The 26,246-nt window shown below is 34.5% G+C and overlaps 1 protein-coding gene across 3 annotated transcripts; it reads left to right on the top strand.

The window, feature by feature from the left end:
* Positions 1-402: 402 nt before the first annotated feature.
* Positions 403-24,841, top strand: LOC128209232 (MAPK/MAK/MRK overlapping kinase-like). 3 transcript variants are annotated; one of them, XM_052913175.1, is made up of 12 exons: positions 403-581; positions 2,251-2,365; positions 8,810-8,899; positions 9,618-9,688; positions 13,279-13,357; positions 14,829-14,877; positions 15,366-15,544; positions 15,811-15,912; positions 16,105-16,278; positions 18,425-18,650; positions 19,894-20,082; positions 20,256-24,841. In XM_052913175.1, exons 1-12 carry the CDS (start codon positions 563-565, stop codon positions 20,331-20,333), a joined length of 1,371 nt encoding a protein of 456 aa, XP_052769135.1. In that variant the 5' UTR covers positions 403-562; the 3' UTR covers positions 20,334-24,841. The 3 variants fall into 3 exon arrangements, with proteins under 3 accessions (XP_052769135.1, XP_052769136.1, XP_052769134.1); XM_052913176.1 differs by lacking the exon at positions 13,279-13,357 and adding an exon at positions 10,958-11,036 and having other exon boundaries at positions 18,425-18,641; XM_052913174.1 differs by lacking the exon at positions 13,279-13,357 and adding an exon at positions 10,958-11,036.
* The last annotated feature ends 1,405 nt before the right edge of the window (positions 24,842-26,246 follow it).

Here is a 26,246-nt window from a genome sequence, read left to right as displayed (position 1 = left end):
TATTCGTGTGTGCATTATTGTCTGGAAAAAACCCTTCTACTTGGCCGAGTATAGAGTACACGTGCATTGGATTGCTTATTCGCTCGACGGCCTCTCGTGCATAACATGTACACATGTAGGATAATATTATCCATATGATGTGTGTGTTTACTCCGGTTGACCCGATTTCCAGTTGTGCTTAAGTTACAAATGTTTATGGCTGAAAGTACTATTTATCGTTTAAAATTGTTCATGTTCATTATATTGGGAAATCCGGAATGAATTTCATCATGTGAGTAGGATTGTTCTTGGTCCCAGATTTATCTAAACAGGCTTACTAGGACGGGCCTCAAGCATAGGATTCATTCAATGAAGATAGCCGAACATCATCGAATGAACATAGCAATCCGAAGGTATCCGAAGTTGTGGACATAGTTGTCAAATGGCTAAAATGAAACATTTTTAGTGAAGTTTACTCCTTTTGAAACTGGTAAAATGGTATAATTTATCAATATTGTTCGGACGTCATCTTCAATTGTCAAATTTAGAGAAAAGAATAGAGGAATGTGTATAAGTCGTCTGAATGAACATCTTGTTGCAGAGTAGGTATTTCTCAATTGACTTGCATGTACCCGTTAAATTATAGTTGGATACAGAATGAGGTTTAGAAGGTTGCTGCGCCTTGTCGTTTTTAGCAGCATCCCTCTACCTTGACAGACACCAGCATGTACACCCTTTTTGCCTTCTTAAAATTGAATGCTTTAAATTATCAGATTAAATTACCGGTTAGTGACCAACATGATGACGGTGGTCATTAACCGGTAAAAGTAGAAGTAGAAGCAGATGTTTTCCTTTTTGTTTAAAAGGTTAAATAAAGAGTGAGGAGTGTACCGAGTGGCTGGTAGTACCCTATTTTATTAAACTTATGGCAGAACTCTTTTATAAATGACAAAATATGAAACGATATATAATAATTTTCCTCAAGGTTTCTTAACCTTTCGATTGTATACAAATTACTTTGATTGAGCTCCAAATAAATAATCACAAAGTAATGCACCAGTCAATTGTAACCACAGCCCAGCCCCCCCCCCCCCCCCGGTCTGGGGAATAGAGGGGACTTTGACTTTCGGTCTAGCCAAGCCCGGCTAAAATCCTCGCCCTGCGTAGGTAAAAACACGGCTCATTTCCCCAGCTATCCCCGGTATACCCCCGAACCTGGGGGCCGTGGTTACAATTGACTGGTGCATAATTATAGAAGAAGCCTTCTTGCCTATGATCAATGTATTGACAATGAATTTCTACTGCTATGACATTAATAATAATGACAGTAGTCTCTGTGAATTAAAAGAAAGCTGGGCTTTCTTGGTTAAAACACGGCGATGTCACTTTCATCAAATTAGAACGCTTAATAATTATGTAATACCAGATAGCGGAGCTTTCTTGGTATTTACATAAGGCAGATTCACTTACTTTCATTGCGTCTGCAAGCAGTCTAGATATAAGTACACTCCACCATCAAACAGGTAAGCAAACCTTTCTCTGAAAAATCATTGAAGTTGCAACTTACTATGCCTCAGAGGATAGCTGAGCTTTCCAGCAAGAGCATAGTAGTGTAGGCTTTAAATGATATATGGTATCTTTCAACAACAACCCTGTCCACTCGTCAGCTATTAATTAAACAGTACGTCCAAGCTGAGCTTTTCAGTTAAAATATGTTAATATTTTAGATGAGCAACTAAAAAGTTCAAGTTGATTAATACCAATTCTTTCTTGATGTTTACCTGTAGGTAACTGCATCCAGAATGAAAATATTATAAAAAAATTGGCCTTATGTATGTGAAAAGTGCTTGAGCAAAGCGATGTTTTCATTGGTTATTTAAACTGAGTGTTGATAAGTTGAAAACCAAGCTTTTTAATTGGTTGCAATCAGCATTCGGATAGGTCAAAATTATTTTTATATTAATGAAAATCAATTTGAAAGATGATTCTGGGTTGCGAGATTCACTATGCATTTCAATATAAAAATACCAACTTATGCAAAAGGCTAATTATAAGTTTAACAAACAAAATAGCGATTTATATCAATCATAAAACTTTTATCAACATATTTTATTCCTTAATATACTCCGCCAGTAGAATCTTACCCTGTAAAGAGTCCCTTACATTTGTTATTTCTGGCTGCCCCGGGATGGGGCAAAGCATTGATAGTAAAGTGAATTAATTTGTCCAATATCTCTCACCATGACAAAGTTTTCTTTTTTTTGTTTCCAGAATATCGTATCCTAGGCAAGAAAGGTGAGGGTACCTTTTCCGAGGTGCTAAAATGCCAAAACATAAAAGATGGCTCATATTGGGCCTGCAAAAAGATGAAACAGACATATGATAGGTAAAAATATTTCAATTCAGTAGTTTCCTTGTCAGAGCATTGTTGACATTTTTAATCCGCTGCCACAGAGTGGGGAGGGGATTATAGGAATGCACTTCGTCCGTTTGTCCATCCGTCCGTCTGGCAGTAACATTTCGTGTCCGCACTATAACTTACTTATGCATTGATGGATTACCATATTACTTGATACAAATGTTGTCCTCATTGACACGATGTGCAGTGACCTTGACCCGGGTCCATACCTCAAAGGTCAAGGTCACATGAGACATTTAAAGGTCAGAGTACACATGCTCATGTCTGCATTGATGGATTACCATATTACTTGGTACAAATGTTGTTCTTATTCCGACGATGTGCAGTGACTTTGACCCGGGTCCATACCTCAAAGGTCAAGGTCACATATGACATTTAAAGGTCATAGGTCATATGCTTGTGTCCAGGCTTTTTACATTTAGCAGTGTAGGCATGTCAATTCTTACTGGATTTATTGACCTTATACATTTCATGTACTTTTAGCAACAGTAACTGAATTGATCCAAGAACTTGAATATTTGGAAAAAAAATGATGGACACAAATGTGATAATATATTTATAACATTTATTTTCTCTTCAAAAGCAGTAAAACAATGTTATGACATCACCACAATATATATGTATCACTTAATCGAAAATACCTTAGGCTTACTATTTCATCGTTGTTATAAATCAAGGACTCATTTTCTTTCCTATTTTTAGCCAAAATAACCTTGACATTGATCTTACCTACACTACCTACACTACACACAATATGAATAACTTTAACAAATATCCTTTTATAATATGTTCAGATATCCAAGAATATTTAGGTTACTGATCAAACAACTTGTATTTCCTATATTCCCACTATTGACCAGAGGTTGTGTACAATTTTGGTCAGATTCAACGTACCAGTCAGGTTGCGAGAAAAACAAAATATACTAAAATACAATGGCAGGGGATATAGCAGTCCTTTGGACTGCCTTGTTGACATTGGATCAAGCATAAAGTCAAATGATATTGTATTTTAACAAATAAAATTAGGACTTGTTTGCCCAAACTCTTATTTTAATGACTGGTTGGAGATAAATTTAAAACTAGTAAGATATACCACATCACCAACCTGCCTCCAGCACAAAATTAAAAGGTATGTTTTTCTGTGAGTCTTAGTGTGACCTTGACGTTGAAGAAAGGGAACATTTAAGGTTATTTGCTCAAGTCTTCTCATTGTAGTTAATTAGTTCTAAGTAATTGACATTTGAAGTAGAAACCTTTTCTTGTATTTTTCTTTACAATGTAATGAGTTTGTAGAGCAGGACATAGTTACAGACAGAAAGATTGCTATGTGCCGCGAGGCCCTAGAGAGGTGACCGCCTTTGTCATTGATGATGCTGTGTGTATCTATGATAAAAAAATTACAACTATACAGCATTTTTTTGCCTCAGGAACTACTTTTTGGCATATGCTCCAATAATCAGTATATTTCGCCATATATGTTGCACAGAAGATGCACATGCATACCTTAGTAAAACACTTGAAACAAACCTGCCAAAATTTTGATGGTGTAATATTAAACTGTATGATCATAAAATGTAGTCAGAATGATGAGAGTGGTCTAGTGGAACAGGCGTCCGCCTCTTACTCAAGTGGTTGTTGGTTCAGTACCAACCAGGGGTAACTTGTGATGGTCTTTAAATAAGGAAATATGTATTGATTTCTACCCAGGAAACAGGCTTGAGTGAGATTCATGACGGCTGTCTTTACACTCAAGCTCAAATTAATCTTTATAAACGAAATGTACTCAAAATTCATATTTGTCATACTTTCAGTAGTTTTAATAGTACTGCAAACAAAAAATGTGTTTTCTCAAATAAGCAACAGGAAATATCTTAAAGTATTTCTGGTTTATGTGCATTTGTATGCATTCATAAAAAATGATATTCATCTTGGATTAGGTAACATTAGGATGAACTTTAAAACAACAAGTTTTCTTCATTTTTCATTCAAACTAGAGCATATTTAACTCACCCTTGTGTTTATAAGACACATGAGGGCAAGCGGGTTGGAAATTTAAGTACAACTTCTTTCAAAATTCTACAGCATTGTTACAATACCTGACCTGCCGTTTTTCATTGTTACAGACAAATGTCAACCATGTTTACAGCGCCTGTGTTTACCCTGACTTAATTGGTGTGGTTGTGCTATCTTTGGCTTATAATCCATTGATCTTATGCCATCTTGAGGCTTAATGTAAATATATTATGTCACAAGCTTGTCATTATTTGAATAGCCAGGCATTTTGTCAAATGCTACAACTATTATGGATTAAGTGTTTTTAGCTCGACTATTCGAAGAATAGGTGGGCTATACTACTCGCCCCAGCGTCGGCGTTAGCGTCGGCGTCCGGTTAAAGTTTTAGGGCAAGTTGTGATTTTCACTTATAAGTCCAATATCCTTCATTCAATTCCTTTAATACTTCACATAGTTGTTCAGGCCCATCACATGATGAGGTTAGATAACTCCATATTATTCTTTACACAGATTATGGCCCCTGATTGACTATGGAACTTAGGTTAAAGTTTTAGGGCAAGTTGGAATATTTATTAATAATTTCTATATCCTTTGTTTAATTGACTTAATACTTCACACAGTTGTTCAGGACCATCACACAATGAGGTTACATAACTCCATATTATCCTAAATACAAGTTATGGCCCCTGATTGACTTAGGTTAAAGTTTTAGGGCAGGTTAAAGTTTTAGGGCAGGTTGGGATATTGTTTAATAACTTCTATACCCTTCATTCAATTGACTTAATACTTCACACAATTGTTCAGGACCATCACCCAATGAGGTTACATAACTCCATATCCTTAATACAAGTTACGGCCCCTGATTGACTTAGGTTAAAGTTTTAGGCAAGTAAAAATTAAGGGCAAGTTGGGTTTTAATAAAAAAACTTCTATACTGTTCATTAAATGCACTTAATAAAATTCAAAATTATTTATGACCATCTTACAACAAGAAACATAACTCCATTTTAAGCCTAAATACAAATTATGGCCCTTGAATTATTATTATTTTTATTTTTCATTTTTTTTTATTTCCTTTGAAAGGCATATTTGTATATTCTTAACCACATTTTCATAACGGGAAATCCTTTGAAAGGCATATTTGTATATTGTTAACCACATTTTCATAACGGGAAATCAAGTTATTTGAATGACTTGTGTCATTGTTTGGGCGGGCTGGTGGGAGGGCAGCATCAAAGTCACCTTATGTATCGAATAATTATGTCTCCCTCTCTCTGGGGGAGACATATTGTTTTTGCCCTGTCCGGTAGTCCGTCAGTCCGTCAGTCCGTCCGTACGTCACACTTCGTTTCCGATCGATAACTGGAAAACCGCATGACCTAGGATCACCAAACTTGGTAGGGAGGTTGGTCGTGAGGTGTAGAGGATCCCTATTGTTTTTGGGGTCACTAGGTCAAAGGTCAAGGTCGCGGCGACCCCCAATATAAAAAACATTTCTGCTCAAAATCTTGAGAACGGTTTGACCTAGGTTCACCAAACTTGGTAGGGAGGTTGGTCATGAGGTGTAGAAGATCCCTATTGTTTTTGGGGTCACTAGGTCAAAGGTCAAGGTCGCGGCGACCCCCAATGTAAAAAACATTTCCGCTCAATATCTTGAGAATGGTTTGACCTAGGTTCACCAAACTTGGTAGGGAGGTTGATCATGAGGTTTAGAAAACTCCTATATTTTGGGGGGTCACAAGGTCAAAGGTCAACGTCGCTGTGACCTCTAATGTAAAAAAATATTTCCGTGCAATATCAGGAGAATGCTTTGATCTAGGTTCACCAAACTTTGAAGTGAGGTTGGTCATGATGTCTAGATGATCCCAATTGTTTTGGGGGTAACAAGGTCAATAGTCAAGGTCGTGGTGACCTTCCATGTAAAAATCATTTGCGTGTAATATCTTTATGTCTCCCCCATTCATGGGGAGACATATTGTTTTTGCCCTGTCCGTCAGTCAGTCCATCAGTCTGTCAGTCAGTCAGTCAGTACGTCACACTTCGTTTCCGCCCAATAACTATAGAACTCTTAGACCCAGGAACTTCATACTTGGTATGCTAGTTGGTCATGACTAGTAGATGACCCCTATTGAATTTGGGGTCACTAGGTCAAAGATCAGGGTCAACGTGACCTTGAGGTGAAGAAACGGTTTCCACTCAATAACTAAAGATCCTTTGGGTCCAGGAACTTCATACTTGGTATGCTAGTTGTTCATGACTATTAGATGACTCCTATTGATTTTGAGATCAAAAGGTCAAAGGTCAAGGTTACCTTCAGGTAAAAAATGTTATGTTGGCAGTGACCTTAAGCTTAAAAATGGTTTCTGCTCAATAACTAAAGAAAGCTTGTACCCAGGAACTTCATAGTTGTTCATGACTAGTAGATGACTCCTATTGATTTTGAGATCAGTAGGTCAATGGTCAAGGTCAACGTGACCTTGAGGTGAAGAAACTGTTTCCGCTCAATAACTAGAGAACGCTTGCAACCAGGAATTTCATACTTGGTATGCTAGTTGGTCATGACTAGAAGATGACCCATATTGATTTTGAGATCACTAGGTCAAAGGTCAAGGTTGCCATGACCTTGAAGTGAAGAAAAAGTTTCCGCTCAATAACTAAAGATCCTTTGGTTTCAGGAACTTCATACTTGGTAAGCTAGTTGTTCATGACTAGAAGATGACCCCTATTGATTTTCAGATCAAAAGGTCAAAGGTCAAGGTTACCTTTAGGTAAAAAATGATACGTTGGCGGTGACCTTAAGCTTAAAAATGGTTTCTGCTCAATAACTTAAGAACGCTTGTACCCAGGAACTTCATTCTTGGTACGCTAGTCGGTCATGACTAGTAGATGACCCCTATTGATTTTGAGATCAGTAGGTCAAAGGTCAAGGTTGCCATGACCTTGAGTTGAAGAAATGGTTACCGCTCAGGAACTAAAGAACACTTGCACCCAAGAACTTAATACTTGGTATGCAAGTTGGTTATGTAGATGATCCCTATTGATGTTGTGATCAGTAGGTAAAAGGTCATGGTCACGATGACTGTGAGCTGAAAAATGGTTTCCGATCAATAATTGAATAACGCTTGCGCCCAGGAACTTCATACAATGCAAACTTCGTTTACATTTTCCATGATTAATCAACAACACTTTCTTCTCTTCACTATTTAATATAATCGAATAAACCAAACTTCACTGTTGGTTTGTCTCCAGTCCAAAGTTACAAATTTCATGTCCATCATTTATTTTTTCTCAGCTACGACCACACAATAGGGGAGACAAGCGCTTTTTCAAAAAAGCAATCTCTAGTTTTAGTTAGGTTTGACATAACGAAACCAAACTTGGTATTATTACATCGTTATTGTATGCTAAGTCAAAGCGGCGTAGTCGAGCGCGCTGTCTTACGACGGCTCTTGTTTTTCTTTGCTGATAAATTATGTATATAATTCACTTGCCACTGAAGTCATTTTGAAATGCCAGTCCCTTATTGATGGTAAAATCAGGCCTTACACTCATTTAATAATATATCTTAAAGATTATGATTTTATAAGATTATAATTGCAAAATATATGCTACAAGTGAAAGGTTTCAAATAAATTCTACTTCTATTATTTAGTTCATATCATTATGCATATCATGTTTCATTGGTGAATCTAGTAGAAAGATGGGAAATTTGTTTTGAAAATGCAGTCATTGTTTTTTTATAAAGAAGGAAGCTTGATAGTTGACTGTGACTTCTATGTCAAAACACTAATCTTATATAGGAAGAAATTAACACATCTAGGGAAGAAAATGAATATCAGATGTAAAATTATAACTTTTTTTTTAATGTCTTTGCAATTGTGATTAGGCCCTATTTTTGGTGAAAAAATCACACTGAAAGTCAACTTTGAAAATCATAGAATAATGAAGCCTCAGTGTGTTATGTTATTTTGTGCATGCATGCCATATTCTTAAAGGCTGCACAAGGGATTGATTAGAAATTCAAGGGATTTACTCTCAACTTTGGGAATTGTCATTGATCAACAGTAATTCCACTGATGAAGACATTTTTGTTTCCGGTTGTACTTGTAAAATCTGTTTTTATTTTAAACCACCATTGAGTGTATGTCTTGTAAGAAATGGTTTTATGAAAGAAATCTAGTCAAGATCACACACACAAAAAGAACTATGGCTGGAGGACCAGGGAATGGATCGTAAATCAAGTGGACCCCTCCCCCCTCCCCCTCGTCAGAATGCATAGTAGTCACTTCAATAAATTTTATCACACCATTCATTGGTGCTTTACATAATGGACTTCAACCAATCAGTGTTTTAGATTTATATGCAATCAACCAATCACTGTTTACAAATGCCTTTCAGCCTGGACCAGGTGAACAACCTGCGGGAGATCCAGGCAATGCGGCGACTCGCCAACCACAGCAATATCCTCGAACTCGAGGAAGTCATCTTGTAAATATGCTAGCTATTTTCACATCATCATAAATGTAAAATTGATATCATAATGAAGTTGCCATCATTAAATAATGCCTTAATGATATAATATATGAGATATAACTAGTGTAATAACTTTTGATGTGACGTCATAAAAGAATTGGTGTTGAAAATTGCATGTTGTATAGCAACATTTATGTATTTAGTGTTGTCAATCGTCAAATGAGTAGGTATGATATAAAAAGATATTCACAGCACAAAATTCATTGAAGTTGTCTACTAAAATTGATAAAAAATAACCAAGGCTTTGGTATATCAATATTACAAAATCTTGTTTAATAAATTCTGTATTGAATGACAGCTTATGTAATATCCTAAGTACTTGATGCGCATTAAACTAATTGACTGGTTAAGGAGGTCTCACTTTAAATTATTGTTTGTAATCTCATGCTTGGTGCAATACACTAGAAAGAACATGTAGACTGGTACCTGGAGAAGTCAGCCCTGGTTAAACCCAGAACTTCAAATAATCTGACTTGTTGATGAGGGGGCGATTGAAAATGATACTGATGATAATAAGTAATAGTTTTAATAAAGCAAAATAACAATGCTTATTAAATCTCTTAATGTTAAGAATCATTGACTCCTCTGCTTTACCATGAATGCATTAACATTAAAATGTTTCAGAATCAAATAAATTTCAGTAAGTTTTTAGAAGTCATCTTTTTCTTTTCAGTGACAAGAAAAGTGGAACTCTAGTCCTTATTTTAGAATTAATGGATATGAACATATATGAATTGATAAGAGGTAGGTACCGCCTTGTCAAACTCTTTACAGTTCCATTAAAATGATGTTCTTTAGTTACTCAAACTATTTCGAGTTTTATTTCTAAAGAAAGTTTGATAGTGATATGATACAGCTAAATTTATTTTCCTCTATGTTCAAACATTTTGCAAACAATGTTTCATCAAATATTTAGTTTAAAAATTAACGGATTAATTTAATATTTTCTTGTTCCTATGTTTGATATTATTGTGTCAAGTTTCAGTATAGGTGATAAATCTGTGTAGATAATTGGATTGCAGGAGGAACAGTTCATAATGTTAATTTGTAAGACCATAGGCCTTCCATGTAGATATTGAAATATCAAAGAGACATACAGGACCATGGTTCTGAAATTTATCCACTTGAAAACCTTTTTGGTATACAATTTATCAGAAAACAAAATTAGTCCTTTTAAAAAGAAGCTTTCAACAATACCTCTCTTATTGATCTTATTACAATAGGTGATTTAATGTTATAGTGAGGCTCTCTGTGATTGTTCAATATATCATACTAGTGACCATTTAAATGGCTGATTATAATAGAATTATTTCCAGTTTCTGTTACAGATAATTACTCTCCAGCACAGCATTTATCTCTATAATATAGGGTTTCCTTGTGACATTGATATTCACTTAGGACAGTTTTTATTTGTAACACTTTAGAGTAAACTAATAGATTAAAGTTCTCTTGTTTTTTTATGAATTAATGAGCAGGATAAATAATCCTTTAGGCGGGGTGAAAGTGAAAACTTGTTTTGTTTAGAAAGGAATTCAAAATCATTTTTTAAAGGCTTTAATGATACCATTTGAGTTTATTTTGACAACCATTCATATTTCATCATATTTACTGTAGTTTTATTGATCAAAAATTGAATATTAATTACAAAAACATACCAACTGAATAGCACTTGATGATATTGTGTACTTTATCGGCAAGTGCCATGCCTGACATTGATAGGGTGGATGTTTAAATCAACATATTTCGCTTGATTTGCCATAACTGCAATACTTTGGTACGTCTTAATGCAGGCCGGTAGCGACATTGCAATGAAAAATTCGGAAGTCTACTAATCTAGGTGTCAACTGAAATGATAAATGGTCATAAACATATTACCTTTGGTAGCAATAATCTTTCATATCAACATGATGTTCATAGATGGGACTGGTGTATCTTGATTTTTGTAATAAATAATTACAAGTATAGTAGTCTTTATAAATTATTTCTAAATGTCATGACTGCTTCCAATTATAGGGAAACGGCATTATTTACCAGAGAGAAAAATAAAAAATTATATGTACCAGCTGTGTAAATCAGTTGAGCATATGCACAGGTAAGGGAGATCACCTATGTAGAGAATGCCCCATTCAAGGGCAGTAACTCTTGCACGTCCCCACTATCCCTTAAGTTCCTACACAGCTCTTTACCATGAATATCTAAGCAGTGACAAATATGTAAACAGTGAAGATTGATTGATGTGGCAATCACAGACTTAATTCAATTCTCAAGGTTTCATGAAATAAATGTTTCATGAAAAATTAACCTTGGTCCAGTTTAAGTACGGTTTCTTGTCAATAACGTAACATATGACACAGGCATTTTTTTAGCTACATGTAGTCTGCATTTCAAAGATGTTTTTAGGTATTTGTCAAAGCCTTGGTGTCAATGTCGTTGTTGTTTGCGTGTACACACCTTTAAACTATTAAATATTGGAAATGAATCTTAGTTACATATGTTGCTTCCAAAACAATACGTACATGTACATGCATACCAAGGCCTCTAACTTTAGGTTTAGTTATGTCCCTTGTGCCACGCAGTTATGTCCCTTGTGCCACACCACTCTTTCTTTGTGAAATTGAGAAATTTGATTTAGGCTTGACACTGTTTAAATGGTATTCATGGTAAGAGAAAATGCACAGATATTTGATAACAGCTAGTTTTCTTTAGTTTTTCTTTACACGTAGACCAGATATCAAATCACTTTTAATTGATAATATCTATTCATACTTCTAAAAACAGGCCTTGTTTTTAAATATGACAGTAATGTAAAACGTAAAACAATGTATAAGAGCTGTTTAGTCAATAAAACTATACTGTTTTGGAACTATCAATCATTTTGGCTTAATCTAGCATGGACACAAATTGCTATTGATGAATTATTAAATTAGTTTCACATTCACTAAAAACTTGCCTGGCATGTAGGCAGAACATTGCTTTGTGTTCTCCATTGATCTCGCAGTAGAAACTCTGTATTTATTCTTTAGTTCATTAGAAAAATATTGGCCTAGATATACTCTTTAGAAAATATGTCAATAAAGATATTTAGTTGGATTCATTTATTCTTTTTAAGAGTAAATATAAAGGTATGATTCAAATTTGGTCAGATCAAAGTTTCTATATGCCAATGACTTCATGGAGTGAATTGAATGGGAAGAGGGTGTATTAAAACTTTTAACCACTTTGTTAATATGATTTTATGATAAGAATATGAGAAAGAAAACATCAAAAGGATATCTTCGAAAACCTTGTTTGAAAAATGAATTAGCATGTGTAGTACAAAAACAGATTTGTTTACATACAGGTTTTCACAATGTAGAATAAAAGTGACTCTATATTGCCATACCTCTAATTTAAAGGTAGTTTTGTTTGACATCTTTAGCTCACCTGAGCACTTATTAAAACATTTTCTGAAACCCCATGGCCCAGATCCAGGATATTTTGTATCCAGCCTCATGTAGTGGTCCTTAACCAAACTTTCCAAATTATGTCCTTGGATCAAACAGGGCCCTGCCTAAGGGGTCACAAGTTTTCTATATACTTATATGGTAAAGTCTTCAAAAAATCTTCTTCACTACATGGCCCAGACCCTTTATATTTGGTATGCAGTCTCATGTTGTGGTCCTTACCAAAATTGAACAAATTTTGTCCCTGGGATGTGGCCTCATGTAGTGGCTGTTTACCAGGATTGTTCAAGTAATGTCCCTGGGGTCAAAGGCTGGCCCCGCCCGGGGGGACTAAGGATTTTCAAATACTTATATAGTAAATTTTTGAAAATCTTCTCTGAAACCACATGGCCAAGACTTTTGATAATTGGTATGTAACCTCATGTAGTGACTTATTACAAAGATTGTTCTAATTATGCCCCTGGGGTCAAAGCTGGCCCCACGCGGTAGTCCCAGGATTTCTTTATACTTATATTGTAAAATTTTGAACATCTTCTCTGAAACCGGTCATCATCCTTAATAACAACTGACCATTTGGTCATTTTAATCAGGTGAGTGATACAGGGCTAAAAATGTCCCTCTTGTGTCTACAATTCATGAACCCATTTAACTATACTACATTTTTCTTTGTCATACATGGGCAAATGGAATAATGGAATAACTATCTGCTGTGCTCCCTTGGTGGCTAGGCTATGTATCTTGGACTAGATCACGACCTCAAATACTAAGTGGAAGGCAATAGTCATACAAACAAGGGAAAAGTTTTATAGTTAGAGGTTGACATGTGTTGTCCACCAAATGCTTGTAAGTTGTAAATATTTTCCTCTAAATTGTCTCCCCCTGTTTGGGTAGGCAAGCGTCACCTGTTGCCCGAATTTACCGTGCAGAAGTACATGTATCAGCTGTGCAAGTCTGTAGATCATATGCATAGGTAAATGGTTGTAGCTTACTTGGGCGTGTGTGCCTTCTGCTCTTCTCACTTTGTAAGCTTGCTGTCGTCATCTTCAGAACCCACAGTAAACATATTTTGATAGCTTTAAAATTAAGACATAGCATTTAAAATGTAATGCCTATTCTTTGGGTTGTGATGATGGCTTACTGTATGCTTACTTCTTGCATATTTTTGCTTAAATTATTTATAAATTTTATGTTGCTTTCTTAGTATAGTAAGCGCTTATTTTTGGTCTTCTAAACCATCAAGATAGCAGGTTGGGCAAAGCTTGGTGGCCACTTATTTGTTAAGATGACTAGAAATTAATGTTAACTTTGTTAGTGTTCAGTGCGAAATGCAGCTAAATGCCGCAGTATTAGCCAGTGTGCATGCATGAGTTTGTAAATACCGTAATATAAACTCACTAAATAAAACCAATTTAATAATCATGATGACTATATGGAAATCTGCTTTTTTCCGATACTTATTGGAAATTTTGCAGTTTTGGATTTAGTGTTGTCAGAGCTCTTTTAAATGATTAAATTTGAATCTGTCCGATGATGCTATTGGCAGAGGCATAAGCCTGAACACTAACTCACAGTTAGCGAAGTTATGATATCGGGCATGAGTGCATGTATTTGCTCACAATATACTTGTATCGTAGTATCCACATATTGTCTTATAGTAACCTACCCTTACTTTTGATATCTAATGTTTGAGAACACTAACATTCTTGTGATTTGCACCACTCACAAATTCCTGCATAATGGACCAAAATAAATGTAAGCTTAGTGTATCAGTTTATTTACAGATCAGAATATTTCAAATTAAAGAGAAATCAGCCATACAACCTTGAACCAGCATATTTTACTATATTATTTCCTTTAACTTACGCAATGTTTTGAGTTTCATCTCATTAGTTTATATTTATCGTTGATAAAACCGATATTTGTGTATCAATGCATTGTTAAACTTGAATTGAATTATGCAGATTAATGACTTGATTGATCAAATTCCAATATAACATTGAATGTCTTTGATAATCAGTTACGTTAATCTTTAGTAAATATTTATCTCTCAGTAGATAACATTTATAATGTCAAATATACTGACTTGTGTTACAGAAGTTTGTTGACACTATGTAATTGTGTTAATTTTTGGTCTTTAAACAATGAAGATGGCAGGCTGCCAACATGATTGTTATGAAGATCAAAAATAAATACTAACTTTCTTAGTGTTCAGCTCGAAATGCCTCTATACTACCAAGTGCTCATGCACGTTCCTCTAAAAAAAACATTTAATAAAACTTATTAATGAGTTAATGGAAAATTTGCAGTTGTTTTTGGTAGAGACTTTCAAATTTATTAAATGTGAATTCTATCCTCAATCCATTATGAGGAAGCATGATCATAGACTCTTAGTATAAACTACGGTATATGTTACAAATTTGAATGTCTTCTTTCATTTACAGAAATGGCATTTTTCACAGAGACGTCAAACCAGAAAACATTTTAATTAAAGTAAGTTAATTTAGGAAAAATGCAATATTAGATATTTTTGTATTCTTTGCCACCACCATTTGTCTTTTGAAACTAAACAAATTCCCAGAAGTTGTGTCTGTAAGCTTGCCTGTTTTAGGAAGAAGATTTTTGTCATTATCTTGATGGCCATGGTGTCATTGTGCTGCAAAAAGTGTTCGCCATAACTCAAAGACTAGTAAAGATCAGAATAAAGGAAGTCAATGAAGCAAAGCCAATAACTCTAGCTTTACTATTTGCCAAGTTAGAGCCCTTTCCTTCTTACTGAGAAAACGGTCAAGCATCAGCATCCATTCACAGTACATGTACCCTTAATTTCTCTTAAAGACTATAACTTAAACTTGAATTTATAAATGTTCAAGACTCCGAAAATCAGCAAGTTATAGGGATTGCTGCATTGTATGCTATTGAATATAGTTTTCACCTGCTCAAATTATTACACAACATTTTCAAGAATGTTGTTATTTTAGGAGGACTTATTGAAGCTAGCAGACTTTGGTTCCTGTCGTAGTATATACTCGAAGCAGCCATATACGGAGTATATCTCAACACGTTGGTACCGGGCCCCGGAGTGTCTGCTCACGGACGGCTACTATACGTACAAGATGGACATGTGGAGCGTCGGATGTGTGTTCTTTGAAATTCTAAGGTCTGCATGATTCATAAAGAGGATAATTGTTTGTATCAGTGTGAGCTAGCTATACATTTCACACGGTTATATTTTACAAGTGGCTTTACATTTGATGTTCACATGGAATTTTGTGCATGCTTTCCCAATGCGAATATACATGTAATTTATCACGGCCCATATCACTGTCTTGGTTGCTCCCTGGGTCTTCTTGTGGTGTCCTAGTATGTTTTTAAAAGTTATTTGATTATATTATTATGTTACATGTAGAATTTGTTTGTTTCCAGTCTTCACCCATTATTTCCTGGTTCTAATGAGGTGGACCAGATTGCCAAAATACATGACATTATGGGCACTCCAGAACCAAATGTACTCAACAAATTCAAAAAGTAGGTCTTGCATTACAATTCTCTTTTATGATATGTTTTGTAATATTTCAATAAAGCCATATGTTTATGTTGAATTTTATGATGAGATTGGCAGTGATATCGTATTTCACGTAGTCATGAATGAATCATATATAACTTATATAAGCATGAATCTGGAAAAAAATATCACAACATATTATTACTCTTCTTCAGGTCAAGAGGTATGAATTTCAACTTCCCATCCAAGAAGGGTACAGGTGTGGAGCGTTTGTTACCCAACGCCTCGGCAGATGCCCTCGACTTGATATACAAGCTGTGCACATATGATCCGGATGAGCGGATGACGGCTAAACAGGCCATCCGACATCCATACTTCAAGGAACTCAGGTGACAGCCTCATGCTAAATGTATTTGTGTTAAGTGTTAAGGAGATACTGTCAACACTATTTACTTACAACAAAAACACCAAATTCGTTTGTATTAGGTAAACTATTCTGTATTAATATTAATTCATAAATTAATGTTTGTCTGATTAGTTCAAAATTTCGCTGTGATGAAACTGACTTTACTGCTGATTTGTTGTGAGACTACTACTGAATTATTGTGAGACTTCACTGCTGAATAATTGTGAGACTTTAATGCTGAATTGCTGTGAGGCTTTACTGCTGATTTGTTGTGAGACTTCACTGCTGAATTATTGTGAGACTTTACTGCTGATTTGTTGTGAGACTTCACTGCTGAATTATTGTGAGACTTTACTGCTGAATGATTGTGAGACTTCCCTGCTGATTTGTTGTGAGACTTTACTGCTGAATAATTGTGAGACTTTAATGCTGATTTATTGTGAGACTTTACTGCTGAATAATTGTGAAACTTTAATGCTGAATTGCTTTGAGACTTTGCTGCTGAATTATTGTGAGACTTTAATGCTGAATTGCTGTGAGACTTTAATGCTGAATTATTGTGAGACTTTACTGCTGAATAATTGTGAGACTTTACTGCTGAATAATTGTGAGACTTTAATGCTGAATTGCTGTGAGACTTTAATGCTGAATTATTGTGAGACTTTTACTGCTGAATAATTGTGAGACTTTAATGCTGAATTATTGTGAGACTTTACTGCTGAATTATTGTGAGACTTTAATGCTGAATTATTGTGAGACTTCACTGCTGAATTATTGTGAGACTTTACTGCTGAATAATTGTGAGACTTTAATGCTGAATTATTGTGAGACTTTAATGCTGAATTGCTGTGAGACTTTAATGCTGAATTATTGTGAGACTTTCCTGCTGAATAATTGTGAGACTTTACTGCTGAATAATTGTGAGACTTTAATGCTGAATTGCTGTGAGACTTTAATGCTGAATTATTGTGAGACTTTACTGCTGAATTATTGTGAGACTTTAATGCTGAATTATTGTGAGACTTTACTGCTGAATTATTGTGAGACTTTAATGCTGAATTATTGTGAGACTTCACTGCTGAATAATTGTGAGTCTTCACTTTTGAATTATTGTTAGACTACTGCTGAATTATTGTGAGGCTTTACTGCCGAATTTTTGCGAGACTTGATTCTGTTTTGTTAAAAATGCTGGCGATCCTATAATAGTTAATCCATGTATTGATCCATTTGTTATGCATGTACAGAAATGGACATGAGGCTATAAAAAGGTTAAGACACTTTAACGTCTTAATTCCAAAATCTGTTGTTAAACAAATGGTCCTTGTTTGCATTAATCTTTGGTTTAGTGGCGGTTATCCAAATATTGTTCTAAAAATGCAGTTGTCATTATGTTTTATAAAACTCTTAACAGTATTAACTTGGTGAAACATTTAAAGGTTGAATATTATTTGGTCATTTTAATTTTTTTAGGTCATTTTCTAATACTCTTTATTTAAAGAAAAATTCTGTTCTCCATTTTCCATTTTTGTATCTCAAAAATGAAAAAATGCCAACATGATCATTTTTAATCTAAGCTTCATATCATTCTATGAACTATTTATTTTTGTTTACTTTTTTGTGATGATGGAAACAATATAATTAAGTGACATTCTTTCCTAGAATTGTCAGTCCAGAGCTACAGATAATTTTTACTTAAAGTGTATTGTACGCTTATAATATGTAATTTTTTAAAGTGTATTGTACATCCTTATCAATAAGCTTGACACTAAATGCAGAACTTAATTGATTCTTAACACAGGAAAGTCCCTTTGCATTATGAAACAACACTCATCAAGGGAAATCACTGTGTAGGAGTTGAAGTAATTTTACACAAGTTTACGACATCTTTGGTCAAACTGCATGTTCCGGAAATGTCATAAATTGACCTTAGTAATGCAACGCCCTTCTAACAATTTTTTTTTAATGATATAAATACATCTTTGATTTTCTATCATTATTGGCGCATTTTATTGGCCAATTACGACATTATCTGTAACTCTGCTGTCACCAATAAAAATATATCGTGTTTTTTTCCCTAAAGGTCCTGTTTCATTGAAGAAACATGAATGTTATTCTTGTATTTAATACAGGGAAACCGACAAAAGGCAGACAGCGCTGAACAAGGCCAAGATCCAGGTACAGGACAAGGATGACGCTGCATCTCGCGTTGAGAACATATCTCCCTCACCGAGACACGCCATGTCTGACAAGGAGAACAAAAAGAAGGAATCAGAGATCCAAATCATTGCGAGTCTCCCGAAACCGCAGTCCCTGCCTGCACACCAGCTGTTTAAAGACAAACGGAAGGTATACCAGGTAACGTTTGCTGTGAGATACTCACTGGCTTTATGTTCTTACACACTGGGCTTCTTGGCTTGCAGTCAGGTAATGCAGTATAAGTTGTGTATTTTTTTTCGATAATGTATATATATTGCCCCCATTGAGGGGAATAGTGCATCTCGTCAACACAAGACACTGTTGACCAAGGCTTTCATTTTATCATGCCGAACAAACCTTTCTTTATTTCTTTAAAAATAGGTTTAGTACTTTACTTTATTTAAAGAGCTGAAAAATTGTCATCTTATATTAAAATATTAACAAAGCGACTAAACGTTACAGACAAAACGGCAGAAGGTATATATGTGGTATTTTCACCAGGTGTTGGGAAAATAACACAAGTGAGGTTTAAGTTTTTATGATAAGTATTTTTTTCTTGAGAAAAAATGTCAAGATATTTGATAACCTTGGTGGTGTTGGCATTGCCAATCTCATCATACAAAAACTTTAACCTTGACTGCTATTCAAAACATCGTTCATAATAATGGCATTAAACACATGTTACCAAGGACAATATTCACATTTGTATCTAGGCCCATAAATCTGGCTGTAATATTAGTCAAGGTTTTTTTCTGTGTATAATTAAAAAATTTTACAGACATGCATAATTATTGCAGTGCTTTTGTTTGATAAAATTGTAGTCCTGATCTTAGATAATTGACATTAATATACGCTGTAATCAAGCTTTAAATGTGATATGTTTGTATTATTTTTAGTTTCTGGCTGTCTAACACAAACAGGTCAATTCCCTTTGTCTTTTTTGAGGAATTTAGTAACCAATTAATTAATTGGAACTCTACAGAGTAAATATCAACACTCTAGCTTATTGTGGAATTACATTTATAGTAGAAGTGCTGTAGTTATATTATTCCTGAAAATAATACATTACAGTATTTTCATTCAGATATTATTTTTATTATTTAATGAGGATTTATTAAAGCTATTTGAACAAGTCAAAGAGAGCATCCGATTTTCTCTCCCAGGTTGTGACTTGATTATTATCATGCAAGTATTCCCAAATTTCTTACACTACTTATTACATTTGAAAGCAATAAATGGCTTCACTTCTAAATCTGTTAAAATGTATGATTATAGCAGGTTTAATGCTTGTCAATAAAACAATGATGTGTGGTTTCTATATCAAATGCATGCACTTTCCTCATATGCATAATGCAACTGATATTTATATCAAAGTTACTCATGTATTTGCTGACCTTTCCAGCGTCGACGGCGATTGGGCGAGAACCCAAACGGATACAGCAGCAGTTTTTTCCCGAAGGTGCCGATCCACGCGAGCACGATCAACCCATCGTACCATTCCTCATCATTCCCGAGCACATTTTCGTCCCACAATACCTCCGGACAGCTCTCACTCCTTCCCTCCATCAACTCCACATACAAGTCACACAAGGTTAGTAGTAAGATAATATGTGTGGTAATGCTTTATTGTGGCTAGCCCAAGATGTTACAAAATAGAGTGTAAGGAATTTGATCATATTCATTGGATTGCATATTGCTGCCTGAGGTTTCAATCTTATAGGTTATACTACAGTTTTGATAATGAAATAATTGCTTTTGTTCCAGAATCCAAGTACAAAAACAAAGAACATGTTCAACCACTACCAACTGCCGTCTCTGGACAGACGTGGAGCAGGCTTCTAGTATTATGGACTCATCCAAGATTTATTGATGAATTCCAGGCATTCTTTACCCTGTCACATTGACAGTAAATGTGGGGTGTACATATACATTTGCTGTGAATATCATAGAATCGGTGATTCACCAATACAAGTGACCTGGAGATTTAAATTCAGGAATAATTCTTGGAAAAATTGTACTATGGGAGTTTGGGGGACAGAAGTTAACAGGAAGCCAGTAAAGTTCAAGCTGCTGTGATAATGGAATGGGTTTGAAACTTCACTTGTACACTTGCCTACACATGCATGTACAAGAAGCGTTTTGAAACCTCCCTTATATTCAAGGTGTTACCCAATAGCTGCAGTGCCTCTGTGGAAATACCTTTCCTCATTCATTCCTTAATGCAATCTCATGAAAGCTACAGGGTGTTTGAAAGAAGATTGGATTTAGTCATGTTTTATCTGTATTTCTATTCTTATACTGAATGACTTGATTCAGTTGCACATGTAGATAATCAGAAATTATTTGACACCTACCAATCTATGTTGGTCCTCTAGTTTGCTAAAATCTCATATAAATACTGCATCTCATTAAGGGGAAAAGTGGTAAATGGCAACCCCAGAAAGAGAATGCCATACAAGGCAGGTGTTTTTTTAATGCATGTAAGGCAGTATTTAAAATGGTCACATTAGACATTACAGTATACCTTGTGATGACTATAATTATTATGTAATTCTTTAAAGGCAAAATCATGTGAAGTATAATAATCTTTCATTCTAACCCAAATGTATTGAAGAAATTGTTTAATGATACTCTACATTATCAAATATCAAAAACAAGATATTGTTTGTAAAGATACAATACTAATAAAACCAGTGCTTTAGAATAATGTCATATAAATGGAATTAATCAATCCACTTACATATCGGTACCAAAGACAGATGTTGTAACTTTGTTTGCCTTACTAACAATGTATGTCTACTGATAGATTTGAACATTTTCAGTAATACCAAACAATTTTATCTTTCTTTGATTAGCTCGTCTGTTTTTGAAGACAAATGGTTGGGGTATTGTGATAGTCTTGCGGCTTTCATTGGTGTCATAGGCATCATTGTGCAAGAACTTCAATTTTGCCAAAAAAAAGGGTCAAGATATTGTGATGAAACTTTGTTAGCATGTTGCCGAGTATATATAGTTGTATCCTGTTGGCTCAAACATGCTGGGCTCAATTTCCTTGTTGGCTTGAACTGGATGTAAAGGACCAATTTCATTCTACTGAATGTAAGCATTCTTCTTGGCTCAAATTTTCCGAGGCTCAAGTATTTATACTGTTCCTAGGGAGTTCGAGCCAACGGTCTTTGACTGTATAGCAAGACCCTCTCTTGTTTCAATAATTGTCAATATACTCCCCTAATTTGCTAGAAAGAAGCCCAGATGAGTGTAAGCTTACACTCCAAGGCACTCCTATTGAAATTAAGTGTTGCGAAATTTACAAATATCAGTTGTATTCTTTTATTTTATTCCTATAAAAGCCATTTAATTTATTTCTATCATTCTAATAATTGCTCAAACCTTAATACATGTATACAAATGTGCCTTTTAAATGCTAATTTTGTGACCAATCATGAAAGCAATCCTTACATACACACATTTTAACATGCATTTTCATATACTGTACATGTAATTGTTCTCGCATTTAGAACTAGACTTTCGGTTCTCATGACAAAATAATCTTACTTTCATTTTTATAGGGACTCTGATGTTTTATAGGGTAAGACTTTTGAGGAAATGCTTACTTTAAGGGTAAAACATCATCAAATAGGGCTTTATTGTAATAAGTATTAAAAATAATTGACAAAAAAATACTCTATTTTGCTGAGAAGTTTTTGAAAATTGAATTATTCTAAGCTTTGATTTACAGAATACCACTACTGTTCAAATGGAAGTCTGCCACTTGATGTTTGGTAATTAATTGTTCATAAAAGTAAAATAAGTTGATATCAACAAAGTGAGTGAGTCTCCTTAAAGAAACAAACTATTGACAATTCCAAGCTTTCATAAAAAAATGTTTACCACTTTCTAATACCACAAAAGATTAAGTTGATATTACATTTTTCTCGCATTTACAATAGGGAATTTCCCAATAATGTCAGTCTTTAAGTTATATGTTAATATGTAATCAAGCTTTACACTCAATAATTTAGTATCATGAGTTTAGTGACATAGACTGTGTATGTATTAGAAATTAAAAGAAATTGTAAAGCATGTCTAAAAAAAGAACCTATATATCTTCGCTGTTATTACATAGAACATAGTATCATTTAGGTTGAACAGATGGACATATACAGTACAATAATAACACAATCTTGGCATAAAAATAGAACTTTGGGTGATAATTTATGAAAAACAACAACAGGAGACCACACCATCTCACAGATCTCTTTGAATACACACCATAATCCTCAATAACTAAATATGAAATTTAGATAAAAACTTTCTATCTGATAATCTCTTTCTATGAACAAAAGAGGTTAAATTCAGACAAGGTTAGTTTGACTTTTCACCTCATCAGCTCTACTGTTTTCGAACAAAAATGTTGTGAAACCCCTGGTGTTGTCATCAGCCTCGGTGTCATTCTGCAGACTTTAACCTTGGCCATTACCCAGAAACCAGTTATGCCTCTTGACAGAAGAAAACAGTTGAGTATTGGCATTTGATTCCCAGCGTTCTTGTTCTCATTTGGTCTTCACACTATGTAATACATAGGGTTTAGTTTAGGTCTTCTGAGCAATTAACTTGGCATGTCTAGCACACCCCTGGTGCCAACTTTATTTACACACAAAAGCTTCCTTAGTGTTGAGTGCTCACAGTACTAGCCATAGGCTTTCTAAATGATTAAATGTGAATCCTACCAGCGATCTTATTAGAGAAGGCATGATACTGAACACTAAATGATCACAAGATCTACGTTTAAGTTTGATATTGCCTTGTGATATGTATGTGTTTTCTTTCCTGTATGTTGCCTGCATTGACACATAAAACTGTATCAGATTTGGTGCTGTTACAAATGTCAAATTGTGAGAACATCTGTGATAATAGACTGTAAACATTTGTATAGGTAGTTAAAACAGTTGGTATTTTTAAAACTGTATATAGTTGACACACTACTTTTTTTCATTTTTACAAGATGGAGATGATGCTGTGATGTAGTGTTTTATTGTTTACAGCATATCCTCTTGCTATTTGTTGTTATTACTACTGTTTGCAAATAAACTTGGCAAAGCTTTCTCACCTATCAGCTAATAAAAGCACAATCATGATACATTTTTTGAAGGGACATTCCATCTGTACTGCCACAAAAGTATTTTCGAACAGTAAGTTTTGGACACTTCAGAGAGTGTCATTTAAGGTTACAATTTGATTGGCGGGTTGATGAACCAATTCAAACTGTACATAATTATATGGATCACTTGCAGGAGTATGAGCACAACCCTTAGAAGAATGTTCCACATTGATATGTTAGAGAATATGCTCAAATGCTGAATGTGGCTTTCTGTGATGTGTTAAGTTGATTGACAGGTCATAAATGTTGCAATTCATTCAGAATTTAGGGTACCTGTAACTGAATTCTTTTAGTGTATTTGGGTGGAGCAAAAGCCACCATATTTCAATGCTCCAAAACCTTCAACTGCGAAGTTTATTTTCAAACAGTTGTAAATAGAGCCTCTCCACACTATAGCTGTGGGATTACAGTTTTCTACATGTAAGAGTATGTTGCCAATACCTTAGAACTCCACAGATTTTTTTTATGTTTGGTCAGCATGTAATTTCAGGTGATCAAACTTGGTAATGTAGGAATATATTATGCAGAAAACTCTTTAGGTCTAAAGACATGGTTCTTTCAAATGGGGTTATGCACAAATAGTGTTATTTTTTGTTTTAGAACTTTTGTTTCTTTGCTAAAATGGCTTGACAAACTGACAGTTTCAATAGTTTCTGCCATGTATTTTTTCAACTAGTTAGACAAAGCATTTATACGCATCATGATTATATGTCTACTCGCTGTGATCATTTGTTTGTGATATTTTTTGTTGTTATATGAATTATATATGAATTATTTTTACTTCGGTTAATTTATATATTTTGATTTGTTTTGTATTGAGGATTGCCTTTTAAAATGCTGGAACCAATTTGAAATATATTTGTAACATTGAGTGCTCTACCTTTTCCAAAGGGTAAAATAATGAATTTGGTAATTTCCTTTTCGTACATAAGACGCTCATTCGCTCTGTAATGAAAACCGTAAATGGTCTTTCAAAAGCCTACCATGCAAGCAGGAAATTATTTTAAAAAATATTGTAATTTAGTTTTGTGATGTACTGGTATTGTGTATAAACTGAAACTGTCATTTTCTTCCATGTGTGTTAAACATTTCTAGCGAGTCTTTCTATGTCACATCAGTGGTTTGTAATTTATTGTTAGATCATGTCAAACAAATTAGATTACATTGATTAATAAAATTGGTAACAATTGATCTTTTGTTGTATTTGCATTTATTACAACTGTTTGTATCATAAATAAAATTGTCATCGTGAATAATTACACTCTTATTACGCCTCCTTAGAACGGAAAACCTTTAAATTAACTGGGTTTTCACATTGTAAAACCTGGCCCCAATTTCTCGAAACTTCTTAAGTCTCTTCTAACAGGATTAAGCTAAACCCACTATTTTTGTCTTTCAATATTTTGCGTTTTATATACTCCTTTAAATGTTTTAATACTTAAGATAGGAATTATCGTTATGATTATCACAATAAACCATTTTTCATTTATACAAATTCACTATAAATATTATTTTGGCTAATAGAAATAAGCAACTTAAGCCTGTTAAGCTTAAGAAGTGTTGAGAAATTGGGGCCAGGTTATTAGAATGACGCTGTTTGGTTAGGCGTGCATGTGGGTATTGGGCGGCATCAAACCTACCTATAAAACTGAATATTTTTAGTTAGGGGTTGACAATCATAATGTGACCAAACATGTTATGTAGGAAATAGTTTAAGGAAACATTTCATGGGATTGCTTTTTGAGCCGTCAAGGTCACTGTCACTAAAAGTAGAAAAACAGTTGAAACTTAATATCTTTAGTTTCGGGTTGACATATTGTGACCAAACTTGGTATATAGGAAGAGTTTATGGAGACCTTTCATTGGAGTGCATTTGGGGCCCCTTTGGTCAAGATGAAAGACACTGTTACTTTAATGATAGAACAGCTTAGTTAATTCTCACAACACAGACTAAAGTTCTTCTGTCACTCATTGGAAACATGATTTTTTCGTATTGCTTTTATTGTTGACTTTTTTTTGAAAGACGCATAATCTTAGGGATACCCCTGACAGTACAAAATGGCTCTTGTGCTTGGACAAATGATGTTTCATGAAAGAAAAAAGAATGTGATGTTGTCGAGACAAAGATCCAAATTTAATGATAACGTCAATTCTCTTGTAAGCGTTGTTTTCAGCATCATAGTTGGATTATTCCAGAAAAAAACCCAGCATAAGTGTAAATATCAACCCCTTTAAAATCTTAGAACTGCCGTTAATCAGCGTATGAAAATACTTGGTCAGTGCATGTTAAGTCCTCAGGACTTCGTAAAATATGCAGTGACCCACAACGTTTTCATACAAAGGTAACATTCACTAATTATATATTTTTTATATATGACTAGTTTAATTACTCTTAATGTGACATATTTCATAAATAGCAGTGTAAACTGAGCATGTTATATAATGATGTTTTGATGTGATTACCGCTATAAAGCTTAAAAATAAGGATTTATGATATAAACAGTCTATGACATTCATGGTCAATCAATGTGAATTTCATTCAAGTCCTGTTCTAAATTCAATATAAACGAGCATTGCTAAACAAACCACTTGTG

The sequence above is a fragment of the Mya arenaria genome, chromosome 11, assembly GCF_026914265.1.
Source record: "Mya arenaria isolate MELC-2E11 chromosome 11, ASM2691426v1".
Taxonomy (NCBI): domain Eukaryota; kingdom Metazoa; phylum Mollusca; class Bivalvia; order Myida; family Myidae; genus Mya; species Mya arenaria.
This window is presented reverse-complemented; position numbering and strand designations above follow the sequence as displayed.